Source organism: Piliocolobus tephrosceles, chromosome 2, assembly GCF_002776525.5.
Source record: "Piliocolobus tephrosceles isolate RC106 chromosome 2, ASM277652v3, whole genome shotgun sequence".
NCBI lineage: Eukaryota > Metazoa > Chordata > Mammalia > Primates > Cercopithecidae > Piliocolobus > Piliocolobus tephrosceles.
Genome location: NC_045435.1, coordinates 115,081,283 through 115,101,896, shown reverse-complemented (window position 1 = coordinate 115,101,896; position 20,614 = coordinate 115,081,283). Strand labels below are relative to the sequence as shown.

At 39.8% G+C, this 20,614-nt stretch overlaps 1 protein-coding gene and 1 pseudogene across 2 annotated transcripts in view; one reads left to right on the top strand and one right to left on the bottom strand.

Moving 5' to 3' along the window:
• The window catches only part of FNDC3B (fibronectin type III domain containing 3B), a 362,808-nt gene that overhangs the window by 82,317 nt on the left and 259,877 nt on the right, over window positions 1–20,614 (top strand). For both annotated transcript variants that reach the window (XM_023213445.3, XM_023213446.2), the window contains exon 3: window positions 11,095–11,170. In XM_023213445.3, the coding sequence (XP_023069213.1) occupies window positions 11,095–11,170 (76 nt within the window). The remainder of the gene's footprint in view (window positions 1–11,094; window positions 11,171–20,614) is intronic.
• Window positions 16,508–20,614, bottom strand: part of LOC111543481 — an 89,555-nt pseudogene continuing 85,448 nt past the window's right edge.

Below are 20,614 nucleotides of genomic sequence, written 5' to 3'. Positions count from 1 at the left end.
GTATCTCATAGTACAGTAAAAGTAGTATATAAACACAGGAAGAAAAGATGAGACACTTCTGCATCCAGAATGTGTTAAGATGAGACACTTCTGCATCCAGAATATGTTTGCACATAATCGTTTTCATGTAGGCAGACTCTTTTCTTTTTTAGTCCAAATGATTGATTTAAACATATGACGATATAAAATATATGCGTTACACTCCAAACATGACAGTAGTAAGCAAGCTGCGTAAAATTCGTAACATTAATCTCCAAGTTCCAAATGCAGATACTCATTCTCGATCTTTTTTTTCTCTCTCCTACATTTCCAAATGCAAAAATAAACAGCCTGCCAAGGAGCAAGTTGCTAAAATGCTGTAGTGTTTCATCTAGGTAATCTTGGGTTTAGCTGCCTTTAGATTATATTTGTTTCCTCATTTAAATTGGCATTGGCCACAACTAGGTGCCACTTGGTCATTTTCTGGTCAGCTTTAATGTTACAATAACTTGAAGCTAGACATGATGCGTCCCCAGAAGAAACAATATACACGTGCTGCTTTAGTGTGAATGCCTACGTTGGTATTTCTTCCCTGCCCTGGGCCTTTTTCCTTAACAGGTGACTGTCAGATCAGATCATCTGTTGAAAGGGAATGTGTTATACCTGAGCTGCAGGTGTGTTCAGCACTTTGATTAACAAGAATAATTTGGCCCTCCCTTCCTGGGTGTCCTCTCTTTCCTGCCCCTTCCCTGCTCTTTGCAGCATAGTAGACAAGCATTTGAATAAAATGGACAGTCTGCATTTAGCAAATTACCCTTCCAAGGGCTTCTGCTTTGCAAATAATCAGGTAGTTAAGTGGAGACAGGAAAGATCCAGAGGTAAATGTGGTCTAGTTTTGGGTGCAGGTTGACTAGAAAGTATGTCAGTAAACTTGTTACTAAGGTTCCATTTCGGCTGTTTAAAAAAATACAAATCAATTCTTGTTAGCCACACCTTAGATTTGAAGGGAAATGGACTTGTGTTATTGACCAATTATATTACATGGCTTTTAATTTTCAGGAGGGGTCATTAATATGTTTTGTTTTTGAGACTCACTGTTCCCCAGGCTGTAGTACAGTGATACAGTCCCAGCTCACTGCAGCCTCAATCTTCTGGGCTCAAGCTATCCTCCCACCTCAGCCTTCTGAGTAGCTGGGACCACAGGCGTGTACCAGCATGGCCTGGCTACTTAGTTTTATTTTTTGTAGAGACAGTCCCCCTATGTTGCCCAAGCTGATCTCAAACTCCTGGTTTCAAGCCATCGTCCTGCCTAGACCTCCCAAAATGTGGGATTACACAGGTGTGACCCTCTGTGCCAGGCCTTAACCAAACCTTTTTTGTTGTTGTTGTTATATTCATGCAATCAGAAGTTGATAATTTTTTTTTTTTTGAGTTGGGGTCTCATCCTTTCACCCAGGCTGGAATACAGTAAAATGTTTTTGTGTTTTCTAAGCAGTGGTTAGAAACATTAATCACTGAGCATGTTACTGTCTCAGAAGTTTCTTTGGTCTTTATATTGGAGTGCTGAGTTGTCATTCTAGTTCATGGGAGAAGCTATGACATACAGAAAGATGTGCTTTAATTAGCGATGTTGTTTGGTAGTTAAATAGGCCACAGTAATGCAGCGGATTTTTAATTTTTATTTTATATTGCCAGAATGGATCTGTTTAGAACCCATTTATACTCTTGTCACCTTGGCAAAAAGGTCACATGGAAAACATCTTTATAGAATGGCGATTTCTTTATAATTTACTTGATGGCTTTAGTCGTGACTGAATGTAAAACTATAAAATATTAATATGAATTACAAATGAATGGCATCCATATTTTTCTCTTAGGGTTTGTGATAGGAAATCAGATACTGGGTTTATCTATATGGATAATGTCTGTCTGTTTTCAGGACACAGGGAATCGATGGTGGAGTTGGGTGTTAGAAGACATCATCCTTTCATAGATCGGTGTCTGCATCCATTTACTTCCCACAGTCTCTTGCTTCCTTATTTTTAAAGTGGTTTACTCAGGATGAGAGTTCTCCAACTTTTTATTGACTACTTCTGCACACTATGCTACTCCAAGCAATCTTGGAAATTTTTTTTTCCCTCTAGATGAAGTCTTGTTCTGTCCTCCAGGCTGGAGTGCAATGGCATGATCTCAGCTCACTGCAACATCCGCCTCCCTGGTTCAAGCAATTCTCCTGCCTAAGCCTCCCGAGTAGCTGGGATTACAGGCACCCGCTACCACGCCCGGCGAATTTTTAAATTTTTAGTAGAGACGAAATTTCACCACGTGGGCCAGTCTGGTCTCAAAGTCCCAGCCTCAAGTGATCTGCCTGCCTTGGCCTCCCAAAGTGCTGGGATTTCAGGCATGAGCCACCACACCTGGGCCAATCTTGGAACTTTAAAGAGCCTCCATTAACAAGGCAGAAAGATAGGTGTCACACCAGGTGTGAGTGCCGTCTTTAGAGGGGTACAGTGACCCATTTTCTAACAGTTATTCCTAAACCTAGAGGGAAATGTAGGACAAAAGATGCTGTAAGGTTGACTCTTCCAGAGATTTCCATACCTTAGCAGTCTAAAAACTGTACGAAAGGTCAGAGTTAGGACTTTGAAAGAATGCTAAGTGTTTGACAAAATTTTTGGCATTTACCTCAGTCTTAAGTGCTACTTTGGAAGCCTGCTGATCACGAGAATGCTTTTAGTCTCAGCCCAATCTCAACTTCTACTTGAGTGGTTATCTGTGGACACTAAGTTAAAATTGTTGGAAACAGTGGCTTTTAATGGATGTTTTTATCTCTTTCTTCCTGCTGAGGTGGAGGGAAGGATTAGTGACTATTGGGGGGAGGGCTTATGAGGTGCTGGGGCTGGTGCTGAGCACTTACACACATTATTTCATCCAGTAATTACACACCCTGTAAGGCGGCAATCATCTTTATAGACAAAACCCGAGGGGAGAAAGGTTACGTACTTGCAACTGGCAAATCACAGAGCTGGGATTCGAACCCACTTATCTCTTTTTCCAAAACTCAGATCCTGCCTTCTGGGAAAGGTGGAGCTGCCAGGGTTGGACTTACCTCTCAGTCTTGTTCAGGTAAACAGCTGGGGAAAGAGATGGGACTAGGTTTTTGCACAGTAGTAAATTGTAAAGTTTATAGAGGCCGTTCCTCATTATCTTACATGATTTCCACATTAACTCCAGAAGGTGGCAGTGCCTCTGGCTCCCCAGCTTCTGAAAATTGAGGACTAAGCAGCAGTGGTAGTGTCAGAAGGCCTGGAGGTCAAAAGGAGTTGGGAGTGAAATCTTCCGAAGCCCCAGCCCGGGTCACAGCAGCGTCTCCCTTTTTTCCTTAGGGAATGGTTCTTTTCTTGAGATTGGCAATAGGAGGGCTGCTCCCTTGCGGGTCAGCAGCTGCTGAGAGATGATGGTGGCCAGAAAAGGATAGTAGAGGGTAGTAGTAGGTAGACATAGTAGAGGTAGTAGAGTTTCCTCCCCCATGGGAGTGTCACCCTGGAGTTAGGAGAGGGCCTTTTGCCTGCCTTTTCTTCTCAAACCCCATCCTTCATTTCCATTAAAAAATTACGTCACCCTAGAGGCAGCTTTGAGACTAAAGAAGTTTAAAACCTTGTAAGATTTGAACATATTAAGTGGTTTTTCATTCTGAATTTACAGAGTAATACGAGGGTAAAAGGAACAAAGTTTATCCTTCAAAAGGAAAGAAAATGACCACAGGTATTTCTTAAATCTCTCACCTCGACTTTTCCTGTTTTCTCAGGGGAATACAGAATTAAGTGTCACGCAGATTTTTACTGTAAACAGTGATGCTGTACCTGGTTGCTCATGAGTTCCTCGTTTTCTTTGTTTTAGATTGATGAAGGACTGCTTGGATTTTGACTTTCCTGAAGATGTTAATTATATGTTTCAAAAACCATGTGTTCTGCTAAAAATCACTTATGCATAGCCTTGGAAAAAGAACTGGAGGCAGGGAGTTGCTTCAGGGTGCAGAATATTGTTTTGGAGGCCTTGGGAAATAAATCTTGAGTTAGTTCATTTACCACCAAGACATATTTAGTCACTGTATATAAACAAAAGAAGTCACAGTGTGCCTGGACATTATTTGTCCCAGATGGAGTTTAAACTTGGCTCATTATACTGCACTGATGTCATGGTGCATAAACTGGCTCTGAATTCAACGTGCATAGAATCGGCTGTGCTTGTATGTGCTGAGGACATGCGGGAGGAGGGGCGGGGCTGGCTGGAAAATCTTTGTCACATTTTTCCTTTGCTCTCTGTAGAGACTAGTGTCAGTCTTGAATTTGGACTTGGTGCAGAATGAGGGAAGAATTGGAATAATCTGTTAATGTGTACGAGTCAGTATGTGTATGTCCTCAAAGCTGTAGTGCTTCCAAGACCAAGAATCTAAGTGTGCCTGGCTTTCCAACAATTACTTAACAAAGCTCTAGTAACTCAAATCTAGAAAGGAAAATCTTAAAAGCATTACATTTTAAAAGAGCATGTTTAGTGTGTTTGCCTTGAAGTCTTAAATCTGGACAGCTTCTTTAAACTTTGCAATGGTCTTAAGTATCCAGCTGTAAAATTCTGTTTTCCTGGATTGTATGGTGGACAGTGTCTCAAACTAGTTGCTTAAAAGTATGTAAAAAGGTGGCCGAATTTAATTCTTCCTGTGTGCTTTGAGAGGGCCGCTTGTGGGTGAGAAAACTGAGCCGGAGAGGGTCCTTTCCTGGACTTCGGAGCCCTTAATAGGAAATTTCCACATACTATGGTGTTACTTTATTACTTTTTATTGCTGGCTTTTGTTATGATAATCTTAATAAGAAGCATTTCCAAGTAATTCAAACCATTTTGTAGATGTAAAGGGCTTAGATTTCAGAACTTCTGTGAATGGATTCCTATAGGAGTCACTCTTGTTGCCGGGACACAGAAGCTGAGCAGACACTGGAATGTGAATGCATTGGGAGGTGAACTTTTAAGGAGAGCGCAAATGTTTACCAGAGAGAAAATCTGGTCAGAGGTGAGAAGTGGTTGGTTTTAGATTTTATTGAGAGCATGAAACATGGCAGATTTGGTAAAAATTTTTTCTTAAGAATGTAATTTTACTTAACTGAGAGACTTGTCACTGGTAGGAATTTGAAGAAAAAGAAATTGAGGGTAGAAGGCTCTGCTTCAGGGAGGAACACATACTTCCTAGAAGAGAACTTGTCCTGCCTTTGGGGATGTTCCTTTGACCCGGTTAACTGCATTCTCTTTATTTTAGCAGTCTTGTTGAATTATCTCCATATTGAATTGACATGGTGAAACCACGCCTAGTAGAGGGGAGAAGTGGTGGTGTGGACTAGATGAGTATGCATTTTGGTCAGACATGGCTGGATTCCAGTCACTTTGTAGTTTTGTGACCTTGGAAGGGTTGCTTTTCTTCTTCAAGCCTCAATTTCCCCATTTGTAAAATCTAGTTAATATCTACCTAGCAGATGACAGGGATTCAATAAGTAGTAGCTGTTTCTTAATCACTATAGAAAAAAACCTGGAAAAAGGAGTTGATAAAGTACCTTGCATCATGCCGAATTAATCTTACAGATGTGATAGTGAGGATACAGCTTTTTTTTTTTTAAAAACAAAGAACAGTACATTTTTGTTTTTAATTTTAACTTATTATTTATTATTATTATTTTGAGACAGAGTCTCACTGTGTTGCCCAGGCTGGAGCAGCTGCCGCCTCCTGAGTTCAAGCGATTCTCATGCCTCAGCCTCCAGAGTAGCTGAGACTACAGGCACCCACCATTATGCCTGGCTAATTTTTGTATTTTTAGTAGAGACGGAGTAGTGATCCACCTGTCTCAGCTTCCCAAAGTGCTGGGATTACAGGCGTGAGCCACCACACCCGGCTGAGGGTACAGCTTTTGAACCTTCTATTCTTTGAAGAAAACAGTATTAAAACTTTTGGAGTAGTGGATATCCTTGCTCCTTATTTTGAACAGTGAGAGTCCTAAAGCCCAGGAAAACCCAAAACATATTTGCCATGTATCCTACGGGTTGTGTTGAGCCAGGGGAGCTTCACCTACAATGTGTGCCCTTGGACCTTGAGTTCCCAGTGTTTGCTTAGGTCCCCTTGGGGGCTTCCTGTTATTGTATATTATTTTTCAATCAGCTTTGGATTCAGGCTTCAGGTAGGGCAGTGAGCAAAATGAGGCAAAGGATACATTCACATCTTCTTGCCAGGATCTTTCTAGTTTACTTGCTTATGTTTTTAATCCTAGGACATTTTCTTTGCGTGTGTTATTACCACAACGATCAATATTGGGCATTTGCACCCCATCACTTCCCTTTTCCTGATTTGGAGAAAAGAGGGGACTCGAAAAACAAATACTGCTTACTTTTCAGTTTTGCCTGAGGCCAGTTGTGGTCTGTCGCACACAGACTGGGGTCTGAAAGGTGTGTGTGGATAGACAGTTTGGGTGTGGGGGCCTGGGATGAGCTTGGAGACTGGGAATCTTGGGGGTGGGGCTGAGGAGTGGGGAGTGGGAGTATATGTGACCAGAAAATAGTGGCATGAGGAATAGGCGGTAGTACTCGTCTCATGTGGTCAAAGGTCACTTTTAAAGTTATTAGGTATTCCTGGATAGTATCCTTAGTTGAGTGGAACTCCTCGGCAGCTTTTAGATTGTATCATTTTCCCCCTTAAAGATATCTGTTGGATAATCGTAAATGTGGGCTCCAAGGAGGAAGTGTTCATTTATACATGAAAACAAGTTTCACAAAGCGTGGCCAGTGGAAAAAACTCTGGAAGTGAAATGGGATCTCCTCTCTGCTATGGTTTATATCTTGATTGAGGATTGGATTTAACGGTTAAAAATGCTGCAAGTGTAATATTTTGCCTTTGGTCAGTTGGTACCGTTCTCCCAGGAGACGCTTTTTTTGGGAGACAGTCTTGCTCTGTTTCCCGGGCTGGAGTGCAGTTGGCACTGTCACGGTTTGCTACAGCCTTGACCTCCTGGGCTCACATGATCTTCCTGCCCCAACCTCCTGAGCTGCTAGAACTACAGGAATGCACCACCACGTCTGGCTAATTTTACGATTATTTTTGTAGATACGGAGTCTCACTATGTTGCCTGGGCTGCTCTGGAACTCCTGGTCTCAAGCGATTCTCCCCATCTCAGCCTCCCAAAGCACTGGAAATTACAGGCATGAGCCGCTGTACCTGGCCAGAAGCTTTTTTGATGGACTGATACTTTAGCCTGATTGCTTATTTGAGTGACTGGTGATTTTTTTATTTGAGGCATAAATTAGACATTTGCCTCCAGGAGTAGTCTTAGATACTATTGACACCTGGTTAATCAGCCACCCAAAGTTTAAATTGCAAAAGTAGCCTTCCTTTCCCTCTTTTAATGAGTAAAAAACAGAGTTAGTTTTAGATTTATACCTGTAAAGGAAATTTCAATTCCCCTGTTAGACAAAGAATTCCCATGATGCTGTATTTGCTCAATTGTATTAATTGTAACTTTTGTTTTATTGTTTCTCTGGACTTTGGAAGAGTGGTCACTTATTTTTTATTAAACTTTGATAAACTGCCTTCTGTTTATTTCCAGCTTCGTGGTTCTTGTAGCACTAACGGTTTTGAAACAGATCTGATGAAGCAATAGTAGCTTAGAGGATGCTCTCATGATTTGATTAGCATGGTTCTTCTTAACATCTCTGGAGAAAAAAAATATCAGTAGTTAAAATCTTTGTCTTTTTTTTCTTCCTGTGAAGACGTGGTGCAATATGAATCAGTTTAATGCTGACTTTGGAAAAGTAGGAAATGCTTAGTGAGTAGACAAAAAATGATGCGGTTTGGAGAGCAATGTTCTGTTTCGCATTTTATATTAAGGAGGACTTGTAGCAGTTATTATATTTCTGCTTTGTGGCTGGGGAGAGGGAGGGAGGGAGAGAGAGAAACATTGCCCAACTTGTATGATAGGAAAGGTTAAGTGCCGGGAGTTGGCCAGGTTGTGACTCATGCTCCTCAGGGGCTGCGTGATGCAAGACCTGCCGCCAGCTCATTCATGTCTGCTGTCAGGACCGGTCATTGGGCTGGTGTGTGTCAAACTTATTTTTTTATCTCTGCTTTATTGACAATGAAAACAGCTAAGGTGGTCAGCCTCCCTCAGTATAATAAAATGCTTTCTTTTAAAATACCTCAGTGCCAAGATGAATACAGTTTGTTTAAATAATGACTTCTCCTCTACTGAGAAAAATTGATATTGGGACACAAGAGACTTGCCTGGTTTCTGAGGTAACTTGGTAGATTATAGTCTGGTTGCTATGGCTACTCAGCAGCAATGAAAATTACATGAACTAAACATTTGAAGGGAGGTATTTTCGTCAGATGCTTAAAAGCCCGTTACCTATCATCTTTCTCCCTGAAGAAGCGGGATGGGGGTCAGGAATTGAACTCAGTAAGCAGTGGGGGAAGGCATAAGGGACCTTAGAGGCTGGATGCCTCTGGGTCGTTCTTTGAAGTTTGGCCTGGTGTCAGTGACCGCTGAGGAACTGTTACAGACACTTTTTATGCAATATGATAAGCAGATAACGTGACGACAGTCTGGACATGTCCCAATTCACAAATCGTTTTCTTGCCTGGGACTTTCCGTAATATTGGTGAATTGTGTTTTCTGAACTGGTATTCGGGACACATTGTCTGACAATTATGAGCGTGGTAGAAGAGAGTATATGAATTTGGGATTGTCAGAGAAAATCTATGACATAGAGTCTTGGCATCCGTTGGTTCCCCGCTCCCCCAACCAATTAATTCCATGGGCACATATCACAGTTCTATCCCTAGAGCTTTAAACACAAAGCAAATGGTTTCTGCTTTATTACGGTGATGCTAGAATTGGTCTAAGGACCTTTAAGAAGACCTGGATAATCGTCTATTGAAGTGTTGTTTTCTTCCATTGTAGTTTTTATGTTGTATATTTATGTAAAAATAAATGATTTTCACGTTAAAGAAATGATTTTAAAAGCTCCTTTTCAAGAAAACAAATATTTTAATCATTCTAGAGATCTTGAAGGAATTTCCTTTTGAGTTTTTGAAACAGTACAATGTGCTTACATTGGTGGTAATTTAAATACTGAAAACTCAAAGATTATCTACAGTTGTTACACAGGAAAAATAAATTGCCTTGAAATAACTGTCATAATTCAAGAGCACCAGGGGTGAAGCTTAGTCTGAGTTTCCCTGAATGATTCTATTTTTTTCCAGGTAATGTATTTTCTGATTTAAAATTTTTAGTATTCCAGCAGTGTCATCTGGATGAATTATTAGAAGAGGCAAAATACATGGATATTAAAGATGGAGTTTTTAAAGATGAAATGGCTTTGATCTCAATAGTTTTACAAAACAAATTATGGTGTATACAGTAAATAAAGTTGACTTTTAAATTGCATCTTGTGAAAGCTTAATTTCTAAGCTAAGATAATTATTTGCAATTTTTTTAAATGTTTTATGACTTTCATTCGTTTAGTGAAAGTAGTTATTGAGCACATAACTTATTCTATGCCAGGCGTGGGGCTAGATAGCTGGATGTTATCCTTATCGTGCCTAGATTAAAGAAGGAAAGACAGACACTAACATAATTGCTTAGTTAATTAATTGCAGTTGTAAATGCTAGGAAGAAGTAGTAGAGCGGGTTTTTTGTTTGATTTAGAACACATAGCGGGGGACCTGACCTGTCCTAAGAGTCAAACACTATATCCCACGCTGAGAAGGATGAAGAGATGTTGGTTGAGGATGGAGGAAGGGAGGTGGTAAGCTAAGATGAGGGAGTACAGGAAGAGTATTACAGACAGAGGGAACAGTATGCTTGACAGTTCCGCGCTAGGGAAGAACAGGGCTTGTTGCAGTAACTGTAGGATGAATATGACACTGACATCCTGTCAATTTCTAGAAATTCTATGGTGATTTTTAAAAAGTTTTAGCCTTGTACATGGTGGTTTTTAACTATACTTTTTGTGGTGGTGGTTGTTTTTGAGATGGAGTCTTGCTCTGTCACCTAGGCTGGAGTGCAGTGGCATGCCACAACCTCCACCTCCAAGCCATTTTCCTGCCTCAGCCTCTCAGGTAGCTGGGATTACAGGCACCCACCACCATGCCTGGCTAATTTTTGTGTTTTTAGTAGAAATGAGGTTTCGTCCAGGCTGGTCTTCAACTCCTGACCTCAAGTGATCCATCTACTTCGGCCTCCCAAAGTGCTGGGATTACAGATGTGAGCCACCGTGCCCAGCCTAACTATAGTTTTTTAAGTTTGTATTATGTCTTTTAACTTGTATTTAGATATCAATTAGTGATTTTTTTCTTTGATTATCCTTTGATTAAAACTGTTAATTTTAATCCTTTGATTAAAACTATTAATAAAACTATAAGGCTGTGACAGAATGTACTTTGCTATTACCACTCATGGTCTAGTCTTGGAAGTTGTCTAACATTAAATATTTATGTTCATATAAGTAAAACATTGACTTTAAACATTTGGGTATTTGGTGGGGCCTATTTATAATATTTATTGAATACTGTTCATTATTGTCTTAAGATCCTATACACAGATATTCTGTTTAAAAAATTTTTTCTTGTAAATATTTTTTTGTTGTCACACAATAGAATCATATAACCCAGATCAGTAATAGACACTTGGGAACAGTATGCAACACTGTTAGGTCAAAACCTCATTGCTAGATGCAGCTTTCTTCTATAAGTATGGTTTCTGGTCTTTTTTCTTCTTTAATTGTAGTTTCTAAATTTGTGAAAGAGAAAAAGGAATTGTGCTTTTCAAAGAAAAATTTTCTTCAAATGGAGTTTTTAAAGTTAGATAGCATCATAAGCAACACAGGAGAATTCACTTAGCTAAATTCAAATACATGTACTCCTTCTATCCCCATACCTCCCATTAAGACTTATACTCCAAGTTTTGTGTTTATAAAACATTTTATGCCACATACTTCCTGTCTAGTGTATAAATATAGGTAATAACACTTGACAAATCCCAGAGGTTCCAGTATTAAACTGAAATTAATGTGTTGTTTTGGCAGGTTATTCTCGTTCAAGTTAATCCAGGTGAGACTTTCACAATCAGAGCGGAGGATGGAACACTTCAGTGCATTCAAGGTAAGGACATTTTTGGTAAATATTCGAATTGAAGATTTTTTCTTTATTTGAAGGAAGTAATGTTTTTCTATATGTGTCTGCATGTAATTTTCTAGATGTAAAGTATATCTTGGATATTCATTTTCTTTTTTTTTCTGTCACATGGTCTCAAATATGTATTATGATGTTATCCAAAGGATATTTGTAGTGGTAAAATCTGTATTGGGTATCTGTTGGTTAATTATCGCTAAGTAACAAATTACTCCAAAATTTGGTGGCTTATGACAACAAGTATTAACTCACAGGGGCTATTGGTAGGAAGTTTTCTGCAGTTACTTGTTAAGTGGGCCTCTCCATGGAGAAGTAGAGGGGGCTTATGTTATGGCAGCTGGCTTCAGAGCCAATAACTAGAGGGCAAGAGGGAGCTAGTAGGTCCAGCCCGGACTCAAGAGAAGAAATTATGAAAGGGTGTGAATACAAAGAGACAGGTCATTGGGGACCATCTTGGAGGCTGCCCAACACAGTCTACTCTTTGACCCCCGATGATTCATGTTCCTTCCAAATGCAAAATTCTCCCTCCCAAGATCTCTAAAAGTCTTATCCCATTATAGGATTAGGTCAGACTTCAGAATCTTGTCACCTAAAGTTCCAGGTGTAGGTAAGGCTTCTGGGTGTAGTTCTTTTATTATAGCTCCTAGGACACTTCTAGTTTGTATACTAATGCCTCTTCTGTATATTCACTTGGAAATAAATGACGTAGGTACTTTGATCCATATGGAGTTCTGTGTAGGAGGATCAACCTAGATCTGATGTTAGGTGGTAAACACTGCAGTGTTAAAAGGCGCTGTTTATGATAGCTCTTTTTGGCAGTGATTGGGATTATGGGGTAAATGGTAAATTGGCGTGCAATTGAGATCAGTATTAGGTTATTAATTGAACTGGAATCTAATCAGAGGCTTTATTATTAATACCTGAACTTGCTTACCAATATACAAACAAACTGGGGGAAATGCCCTTTAGTTTCAGTTTCCCATAATGAGCTATATACAAACAGGTTTTTCTTTTTTTTGCCTTGCGTAGTAGTAGAGCATGTTGCTTTGTACTTTATTTTTGTATCTATAAGAACAAAAACTTAGAAAATATTTCTTGAGAAATGAGTATATTCTTAAAGATTCAAGGCTAATGAGTTTTAATTGAAGTTAATATTAGATTATTTAATCATTTTTATTAATGATTTCTACTCTGCATTTCTGTGTTGTGTCCCAGAAATTGATCTTTGGAATTCTAAATAATTTAAAATCAAAACCTAGTCTTAGTCGATGAACAATATGGGGGAAACTTCAAGTCAAGGAAGAGAAGAAATATTTTAAAATAGTATGGACTACAGAGTTTTTCACCTATTTGTAGTATTATAATAAACGGATATTGTGAACAATTAAAACCTCAGAATTCCACAACCCTGTATCTTTAAAAAAAAAAAAATCACACTAGAAAAACTAGATGAAAGTCACCAATAAGGGATGAAGCTGAGGTTTTCAGTTCAGTAAGAAAGCATTTAAGCCTCTGGTTATGGTAACATTGGAGCCCCATTAATTGGCTGGTAGATTATATCCCTCTACAACTAAGTATGTGTAATAGAATCTATAAAAGCAAATCACTTAGTGGGTGAACATGCATAAAATCTCTTTCATTCTACCTGAGTTTACTTTTTGGTGTCAAAGGAGTGTGTGCGTGTGTATGTAGTGTGTGTATATGTTTTGTGTGCGTATATGTGTATGTAATTTCACTGAGTTAGCTGTTCCCCCACTTTTTTCTTTTTTTTAATCCATGTATAACTGGTGCACTTTGCAGGAAATGTTGCAAGTATATTGCTGTCTTCACAATGGGAGCTTTGTATTTATTCATGATGATACTTGGAGATAAGTGACACTAACACTCCTTCCAGTGATTTCAAAAATGCCTTTGACCAAAACAGAATTGTGGAGCCATTTATCTTTGGCTCCCTCCAGGCTTCCTATTCTTTGTTCTCTTCTGAAGTCTCAGATACTATGGTTATCTTCATTTTGGGGAGTGGTGGTACCTGGCCCAAATAATTGAAATGGCACAGGATGGAATGAGGACTAGGACCTAGATCCAGGTGCTTTGCTAGGGTTTCGGAAGCTCGGGGGCAATAGGATGAACTGCAGAAACTGGAAAGACAGTCAGCTTTGCAGGCTGAACCCCAAGTTCAGACTCATTGACTGCTACTAATGTGTATAAAAGGCAGTCACTCAGGCAAAAAATAAGAAAGCCTTTATATGAGTTCCAGTATGAGTTTGTGAATATTTCACTCCAGTTGGGTAGAATATAGCAACATAAAATGTGGCAATAGGCAGTATATCTGTACATTCCAACACAAGTTGCTGTGTCATCCTCACACTCCCAGTGATTAACATCATCTCTACCATTGCTGACATTTATTCAGCTCAGGCTGTGCTATGCATTCTGTCCTTTAGTGAGTGTGTAGTTACACACAAGGAAGCTGAGGCCTGTCAAAAAGTCACATAGCAAGAAAGAGGCAGAGTCGAGTTTTCTTCCCTGGTATGTCTGACGCCCCTGAGTTCCTTGTTCTGTGCCTTTATGTCAGGGAGGACTCCATTCTCTTGATAACAGCAAGGTTAACTTCTTGTGCCTGGAGTAACAGGATTCTGAGCTGAATACTAGGATGAGTACTTAGATACCCAGAATGAGACAGATGGTTTGCAGAACAAAAGTGGATGGTGGAGACTGAGTCTTGGGAATAAGCTAGGGGCGAGCACTTTGTTAACAAAGTGAGATTTACTGATTGAGCAGTGACTAGCAGTGTGATGCAGGGAATATTGGTTTAGAACTCATAACATTATTTCTGCCCCAAATCACGTTTGGGTTCAGATTTGGGGTGGCTCAGCTTCCAGGTGGAGCTTCCAGCTCCAGCTGTTGTTGATTGGGGCCAGGGAGGGCTCCAGGACAATGAGAGAGGACTCGTAGGTACAGTGGGAGGCAGTTCTTTGCCATTTAAAAACCTATTCGGAAGGAATCTGAAAATGGTCACATTGCAATGGAAATTTCTGAAAGAAATATTTGCATTTTGTTAGGGATTTAAGACATCGAAACTCTACTTATGTTCTTTCAACACTGGCCAACAGGTGGGAGGTGGTTTTGTTTTGTTTGTTTTTTGTTCTGAGATGGAGTCTCACTCTGTTGCCCAGGCTGGAGTGCAGCGGCACAATCTCAGCTCACTGCAACCACCGCCTCCCGGGTTTAAGCGATTCTCCTGCCTAAGCTTCCTGAGTAGCTGGGACTATAGGCTTGTACCACCACACCTGGCTAATTTTTTGTATTTTTAGTAGAGACAGGGTTTCACTGTGTTGGCCAGGATGGTCTCGATCTCCTGACTTCGTGATCTGGCCGCCTCGGCCTCCCAAAGTGCTGGGATTACAGGCATGAGCCACCACACCCGGCCGGTGTTTTTTTAAATTGAGGGGAAGGTGATGGGTGGTGGTGGCCTTCCTGGAAATTTTGAAGTCATACCCTTTGATTATGCCATGGTTGAAACTGTCAGCCTAATAACTTTGCTATTTTAACACTAGCCCTCAGATTAGGGACTGCTTTGTGGGGATTTCAGGTAGGGAGTGGAGCTGGTTGCTGGGCCTTCCTGGAAACTTTGAAGTCACATTGTATGAGGTCAGTCCTCTTTACTTGTAACTGAATTTATTAGTCTGATAATTTTATCTATAGGACATTTATGAAACCACTATAAAGACCTCAGAAGCTCATTGTGATCTCATTAAAAGGCAGCTTGGAAGTTGAAAGCAAATTAATACAGAAGAATATGGGCTGAGTGGGAAAGCTCACACCTATAATCCCAGCACTTTGGGAGGCCAAGGCAAAAGGATTGCTTGAGGCCAGGAGTTAAAGACTAGCCTGGGCAACATAGTGAGACCTATTTCTACCACAAAAAAAAAAAAAAAAAAAAGAAAAAAGAAAGAATCAGTCAGTTGTGGTAGTGCATTCCTGTAGTCCCAGCTACTCAGAAGGCTGAGGTGGGAGGATCGCTTGAGCCCAGGAGTTTGAGGCTGCAGTGAGCTATGGTTGCACCACTGCATTCTATACCGAGACCCTGTCTATTAAAAAAGAAAAAAAATGTGTTTTTATGGGAATGTCCTTGGTGATAAGGAAGAAAACACAGGAAGCATACAATATGCTGTGAACGCAGATTCATTTTTAATGGAATATTTCTCAATATTTCCCATGAAACATGAATCACAGGTCTTGAAGGGGCCAAAAAAGGTCATAGTTTATTCTCACTTGGGGTCAGCCTATACCTGTGGCATCCTAGACAAAAGATTTATTTTCTCTCGGCCAGATCAAAGCGTATAAAGAGCTAATTGTTAGGAAAAAAGAATCTTAGCAATCAATATGAATTTTGCCTTTGCTTCAATTCAGGAATTAATAGAGGGCACACTTGGGTCTCTCCCATTATTTTCATATCTGTGTCTGGGCTGAGGTGCTGGCAATGCAGCCTTCCTTCCTGTCTACACATGCCATCTTTTTATCTGCTCCCTGTAAAATCCTCCAGCCAAAACAAACATCATGCTTCCTTTAAGACTTCAGGCCTGTCTCTTCCAAGAGTCCTCCCAGACCACTGCCTGACTTTTCCCTGAATTCTGGAGGAGCAGGTAGAGGTAGCACTACACAGTCTGGTTATATGGGTAAACCCTTCCTTAGCTCCTCGAATTTGATGTGAATTCAGTTGTGACAGGAAACAGTGTATCTTAACCCCACTCCCCAGCTACACAGCTTGAGAATAATTACTGACTGGATTCCTGACTGGCTCTGGTATTACATTCAAGCATGATGATTTTTCTTTTAAATTTTACTCTTCTGATGGCAGTTTAAGATGTTTAGTTATGTGCTTTTAGCAGTCTCTAAATCTCGATAGAAGAACTTTGAAATACCACATTGCATTGATAATTGAAGTTAATGAGTTTCCTTTAGAGAAGCGTGTTTAAATTCTAAAGAACTTTTATAATGACCCTACATTAATACTGTAATTTTTTATTGAAGACTGTTATATATAAATTGTGAGGCTAAAGAAAACAGGTGAGTGTGATGCTGATTAAAAAAAAAACTGATTAAAATTCTTAGGAAGCACCATTATTTTAGTAAACAGTAATATTTAAAGATACTTAATTACTAATGGGTTCTGTCTAAAATAATTTAGGAATCTTTTACCATAGCAGTTAATCTGCTAACTTGTGTTAAGTGAATAGAGACCTCGAAATGACTAAATGACAACAGAATGCGTGGTCAGAGGGGAACTCTAAGAGGAGGGCACTACTATGAAATGGCTGTAGCTTTGAAGCTATTCGAATGTGAAACTTTTTCCGCTCTTGCTTGTTCTCCGTAAGACTTCTTCAGCTCTGTGTCTAATTTTCCCCCTGCACCAGTGAGTGTGGGAACTGTATCATTGATGAACACCACGCTCTCCCCAGTGACTCTGTGAATGGCACCATTGAGAGCTGTTCACCATTTCTGAATTTCCTCATTTGTCTCCCATCCCCCGCCCCTCCATGTATGAGTCAGCATTCAGAATGTCACAGGGACCCTAGTGTTACTTGTTTTTCCTTATGTGATACTTTGGGGACCTTAATGTTGCTTTTGTTTTTTTCCTTATGTGATACTTTAAGTGCATTTGGTAGACTTGTTTGACACATTAGAAGACTGACCTGTCATTCTTTCTAAGAATTTTATGACAGGTCCTAGGGAATTTGGGTTGTCTCTTGCTTAGTTTAGTGTGAAATGACAAGAATGGTGTCATAGCTTGAGCTTGCAAACTGAAGTAGACTAAAACTTCAAAAGCAAAGCATGTATATGGTCTCTCCTTTTTATACATACTTTGCATGTAAATGAGAAATTCCTGTTTTACTAGCTTAAAACCCAGGAAGAGTACCTGTTGCAAATGAAGCCTGTTTTCAAAGACTGTAGTGGATCTCTGTGTTGGCTTAAATTTGCAACCAGTTTTTTGATAAAAAATATTTGGGTGATTTGAAAGTAAAATTATTGTAACATGAATGCATTAAATTCTAAATCTTTGCCAACTTTTATTATATTGGATGAATTTTTATTTGACTATTTGTAAAATATCTGTATTATAAATGGAAATGTTTCTTCCTATTACAAGATTAGGATTTTAGGAGCTGATTTTCTACATAAGAAACTACCTTGAAAACCATTTCTTTTTTTTTTTTTCGAGACAGGGCGCCCTGTCTCAAAAAGAAAGACTTGCTCTGAGACAGACTTGCTCTGTCACCCAGGCTGTAGTGCAGTGGCACGATCAGATCATAGCTCGGTTGCAGCCTCAACCTCCTGAGCTGAAGTGATCTTCCCACCTTGACCTCCCAAATTGTTGGGATTATAGGCATGAGCCAGTGTGCCTGGCTGAAACCCAATTCTTTAGTATTTGGGGGATTTGTGAGGGATTGCTAACAAGCTGAAATGTTATTGTGAACACTTAGGCCTCACTTGGAAAATCTTCTAGAATTGAAAATAACAAGTCATTTGCCAAGGCTAGCCCTAGTGTCATGGCCATCTTTCTTTCTGATTGATCCAAAGCTGTATAGTTAGTCCTCCTGGGGGCTCTAAGGCAAGACAGTCTGAATTTCTAGGAAAATCTGAATCACTCTACCAATTTTCCAGCTCACCTTATGATTCTTAAATGTTAGCTTCAAGACCAGTCTTTTACCTGTGTGTGTTTGTACTACAAATATATATTTACATGTGTGTGTGCATATATTTGTTTCATTAGAAGATTTTTTCATTTTCCATGATAGGATTTACATTAAATTTGGAGAAAGATTGAAGAAAAATTACTTTCAGCTTTGTGGAGTACTCTTGATCTCTGAAATGTTTGGGGGCTTTATTTTGTACATGATGAGTTAGCAGTTCCTCTCAACATGGACTGATGCACAGCTATTTGTTACAAATAGGCATTCCGTACGCTGACCTGATAAACCCCTTTACAGACAGCCTCTTGCTGCTGAGTAACTGGAAGTTTACCAGCAGGTGGTTTCCACCAGGGCCGGAAAATACTGACAGGCCCAGAGCAGAAAGTCTGGGTTATGGAAGGAATGAGAGCAACGGCTGTGATTGAACGTGCAACTGTCATCTTGCTGGGATTGTGTAATGTCATAAGGCTGGGTTACATCAATACCAAACTATGTTGCTTTCCTAGGAGGTTTTAATAAAGTCCCTCTCAAGGGAGGTACTCAGGGTATATGCTGCTTCCTGCCTTTCTTCTTCCTGTCTCAGTTATCTTGATTTTTATGCTTATTCTTATATTTACATAAGAACGGAATGTTAAACCCTTAGATAAAACTGTCACCCAATGTTCTGTCATCAGACTTAGGATGAATTGGTGTTGAGTTCTCAGAGTACAGTTCTGTAGTGTGAATCCCTGGTCATTTGGTAGCTAATGCTTAACCTGTTAGCCCCAGTTTCCTCTCTTAAAATGGGAACAATGATAGTACCTATCTGATAGGATTGTGAGGATAATCCATTGTAAGTGCATTATTATGATCATCATTATCTAGTTGTATCCACAGCTTTGCTGCTTTTTTCCCCCTAAGTAGATGGCATGATTAATTGTGGGCAATGACTTCATTTTCCTACTTGTAGAAATCAGTTGAAATTCTAGTCTCCCTTTCATTGCTTATTTGGGATAGACTTGCTCTCATAGGGTTGCTGGTGATGGCACCAGTTCAAACATTTTAGATGAAGGTTTATAAGAATATATATATTGTTCAGATATGGGATTATAGCTAAAACAACAGGTTCAGTGTTCCATGAATTTAAAGTAAATTTTGTTGTAGTTTTAGTTGTTGGCTTTCTTTTAAATAACAGCCATTCACTCTCGCACCATGCATGAGCAGCTATATTCAGAGAAGGCTATATCTTATTTTATCCAATAAAGCAGTTTTTCTAGTGTGTCTCCTTTTACATTTTCATTGAATTCCATACTTCTGGCTGGGCACAGTGGCTCACGCCTGTAATCCCAACACTTTGGGAGGCCTAGGTGGGGCGGATCACTTGAGGTCAGGAGTTCGAGACCAGCCTGGCCAACATGTTGAAACCCCATCTCTACCAAAAATACAAAAATTAACCGGGTGTGGTGGTGGGCATCTGTAATCCCAGCTACTCAGGAGGTTGAGACAGGAGGATCAGTTGAACCTGGCAGATGGAGGTTGCAGTGAGCTGAGATGGTGCCACTACACTGCAGCCCAGGTGACAGAGCAAGACTCTGTCTCAAAAAAAAAAAAAAAAAAAAATTGTTTCCATACTTCTTAAAATTTTTATTTAGTACATTCTGTTCTTAGGCAGTACCAAGAAGCAGTAAGGGCTATACATTGGGAAGGGCTATACATTATGGGTTTTAGAGTGAGATTGCCTGGCTTAAAAATCCCCTGCACGTTAGTTGTATATTGTAAAATTAGTTCCTTAATTTCTGTACGCCTCAGTTTCCTTATCTGTAGAGCTGGAATAGTAATTTCTGTCTTGAAGGATTGCTGTGATTAAATGAGTTACTGTGTGGAGAGCACTAAGAACAGTTTCTGAGTCATAGTAAGGGCCCAATATATAGGAGTGATTACTAAGCTTTTGGTCTTTATTATGGGTGGGCATTGAGCTCCCCCTTCATTTTTTTGTTACCTAATCATTTCAAAACATTTCAGAAAACCTGTGTGAACTGGAGTTATTAGGATTTTTTAGATGTCTTTACGTTTAAATTCTAACACTTCAAAATAACATGTTTAAAAGTTATGCAATCGCAGTTTAGCTTCTGAACCCTTGTGCCCTTTAGGCTGGTTAAACAATGATTAAAATGTCATCTCTGAAGGTACCACTGCTTAGAGTTCTTTAAATGTCACAGATCTTTGCATGTCAGATAATTCAGAAAAGCGAGCAGTGTCACATTACCTAAATGGTTGGCCACAGGTTATTTCACAGCTTGTAGTCTTTCAGTTCCTGCTTTATTCTTTTCTGTATTTTTCACTCTTGTTCTTACATTTCCAACCTGAAATAGAAAAGTTCATGTTACAAGTGTCTTTAAGGAAGACTGGATTAAGTTCTTCAAGGGCAAGGGTCAAAGCTTAGTCATCTTTGTATCCCAGGGCCTATCCTACACGTAGGAGGCATAGAGACTGAAGGAAAGTCATTTCCTGATACTTGTCTTTGTCTGTTCGGGCTGCTATAACAAAAATACCGTAGACTGGATGGCTTATTAACAACAGAAATCTATTTCCCACAGTTCTGGAGGCTGGGAAGTCCAAGATCAAGATACTGGTTTCTTTGGTGTTTGCGGAAGGCCTGCTTTCTGGTTCATAGATGGCGGTTTCTCTCTGTGTCCTCACATGGTTGAAAGGCCTGGGGGTCTTCTTGGGCCTCCTTTAT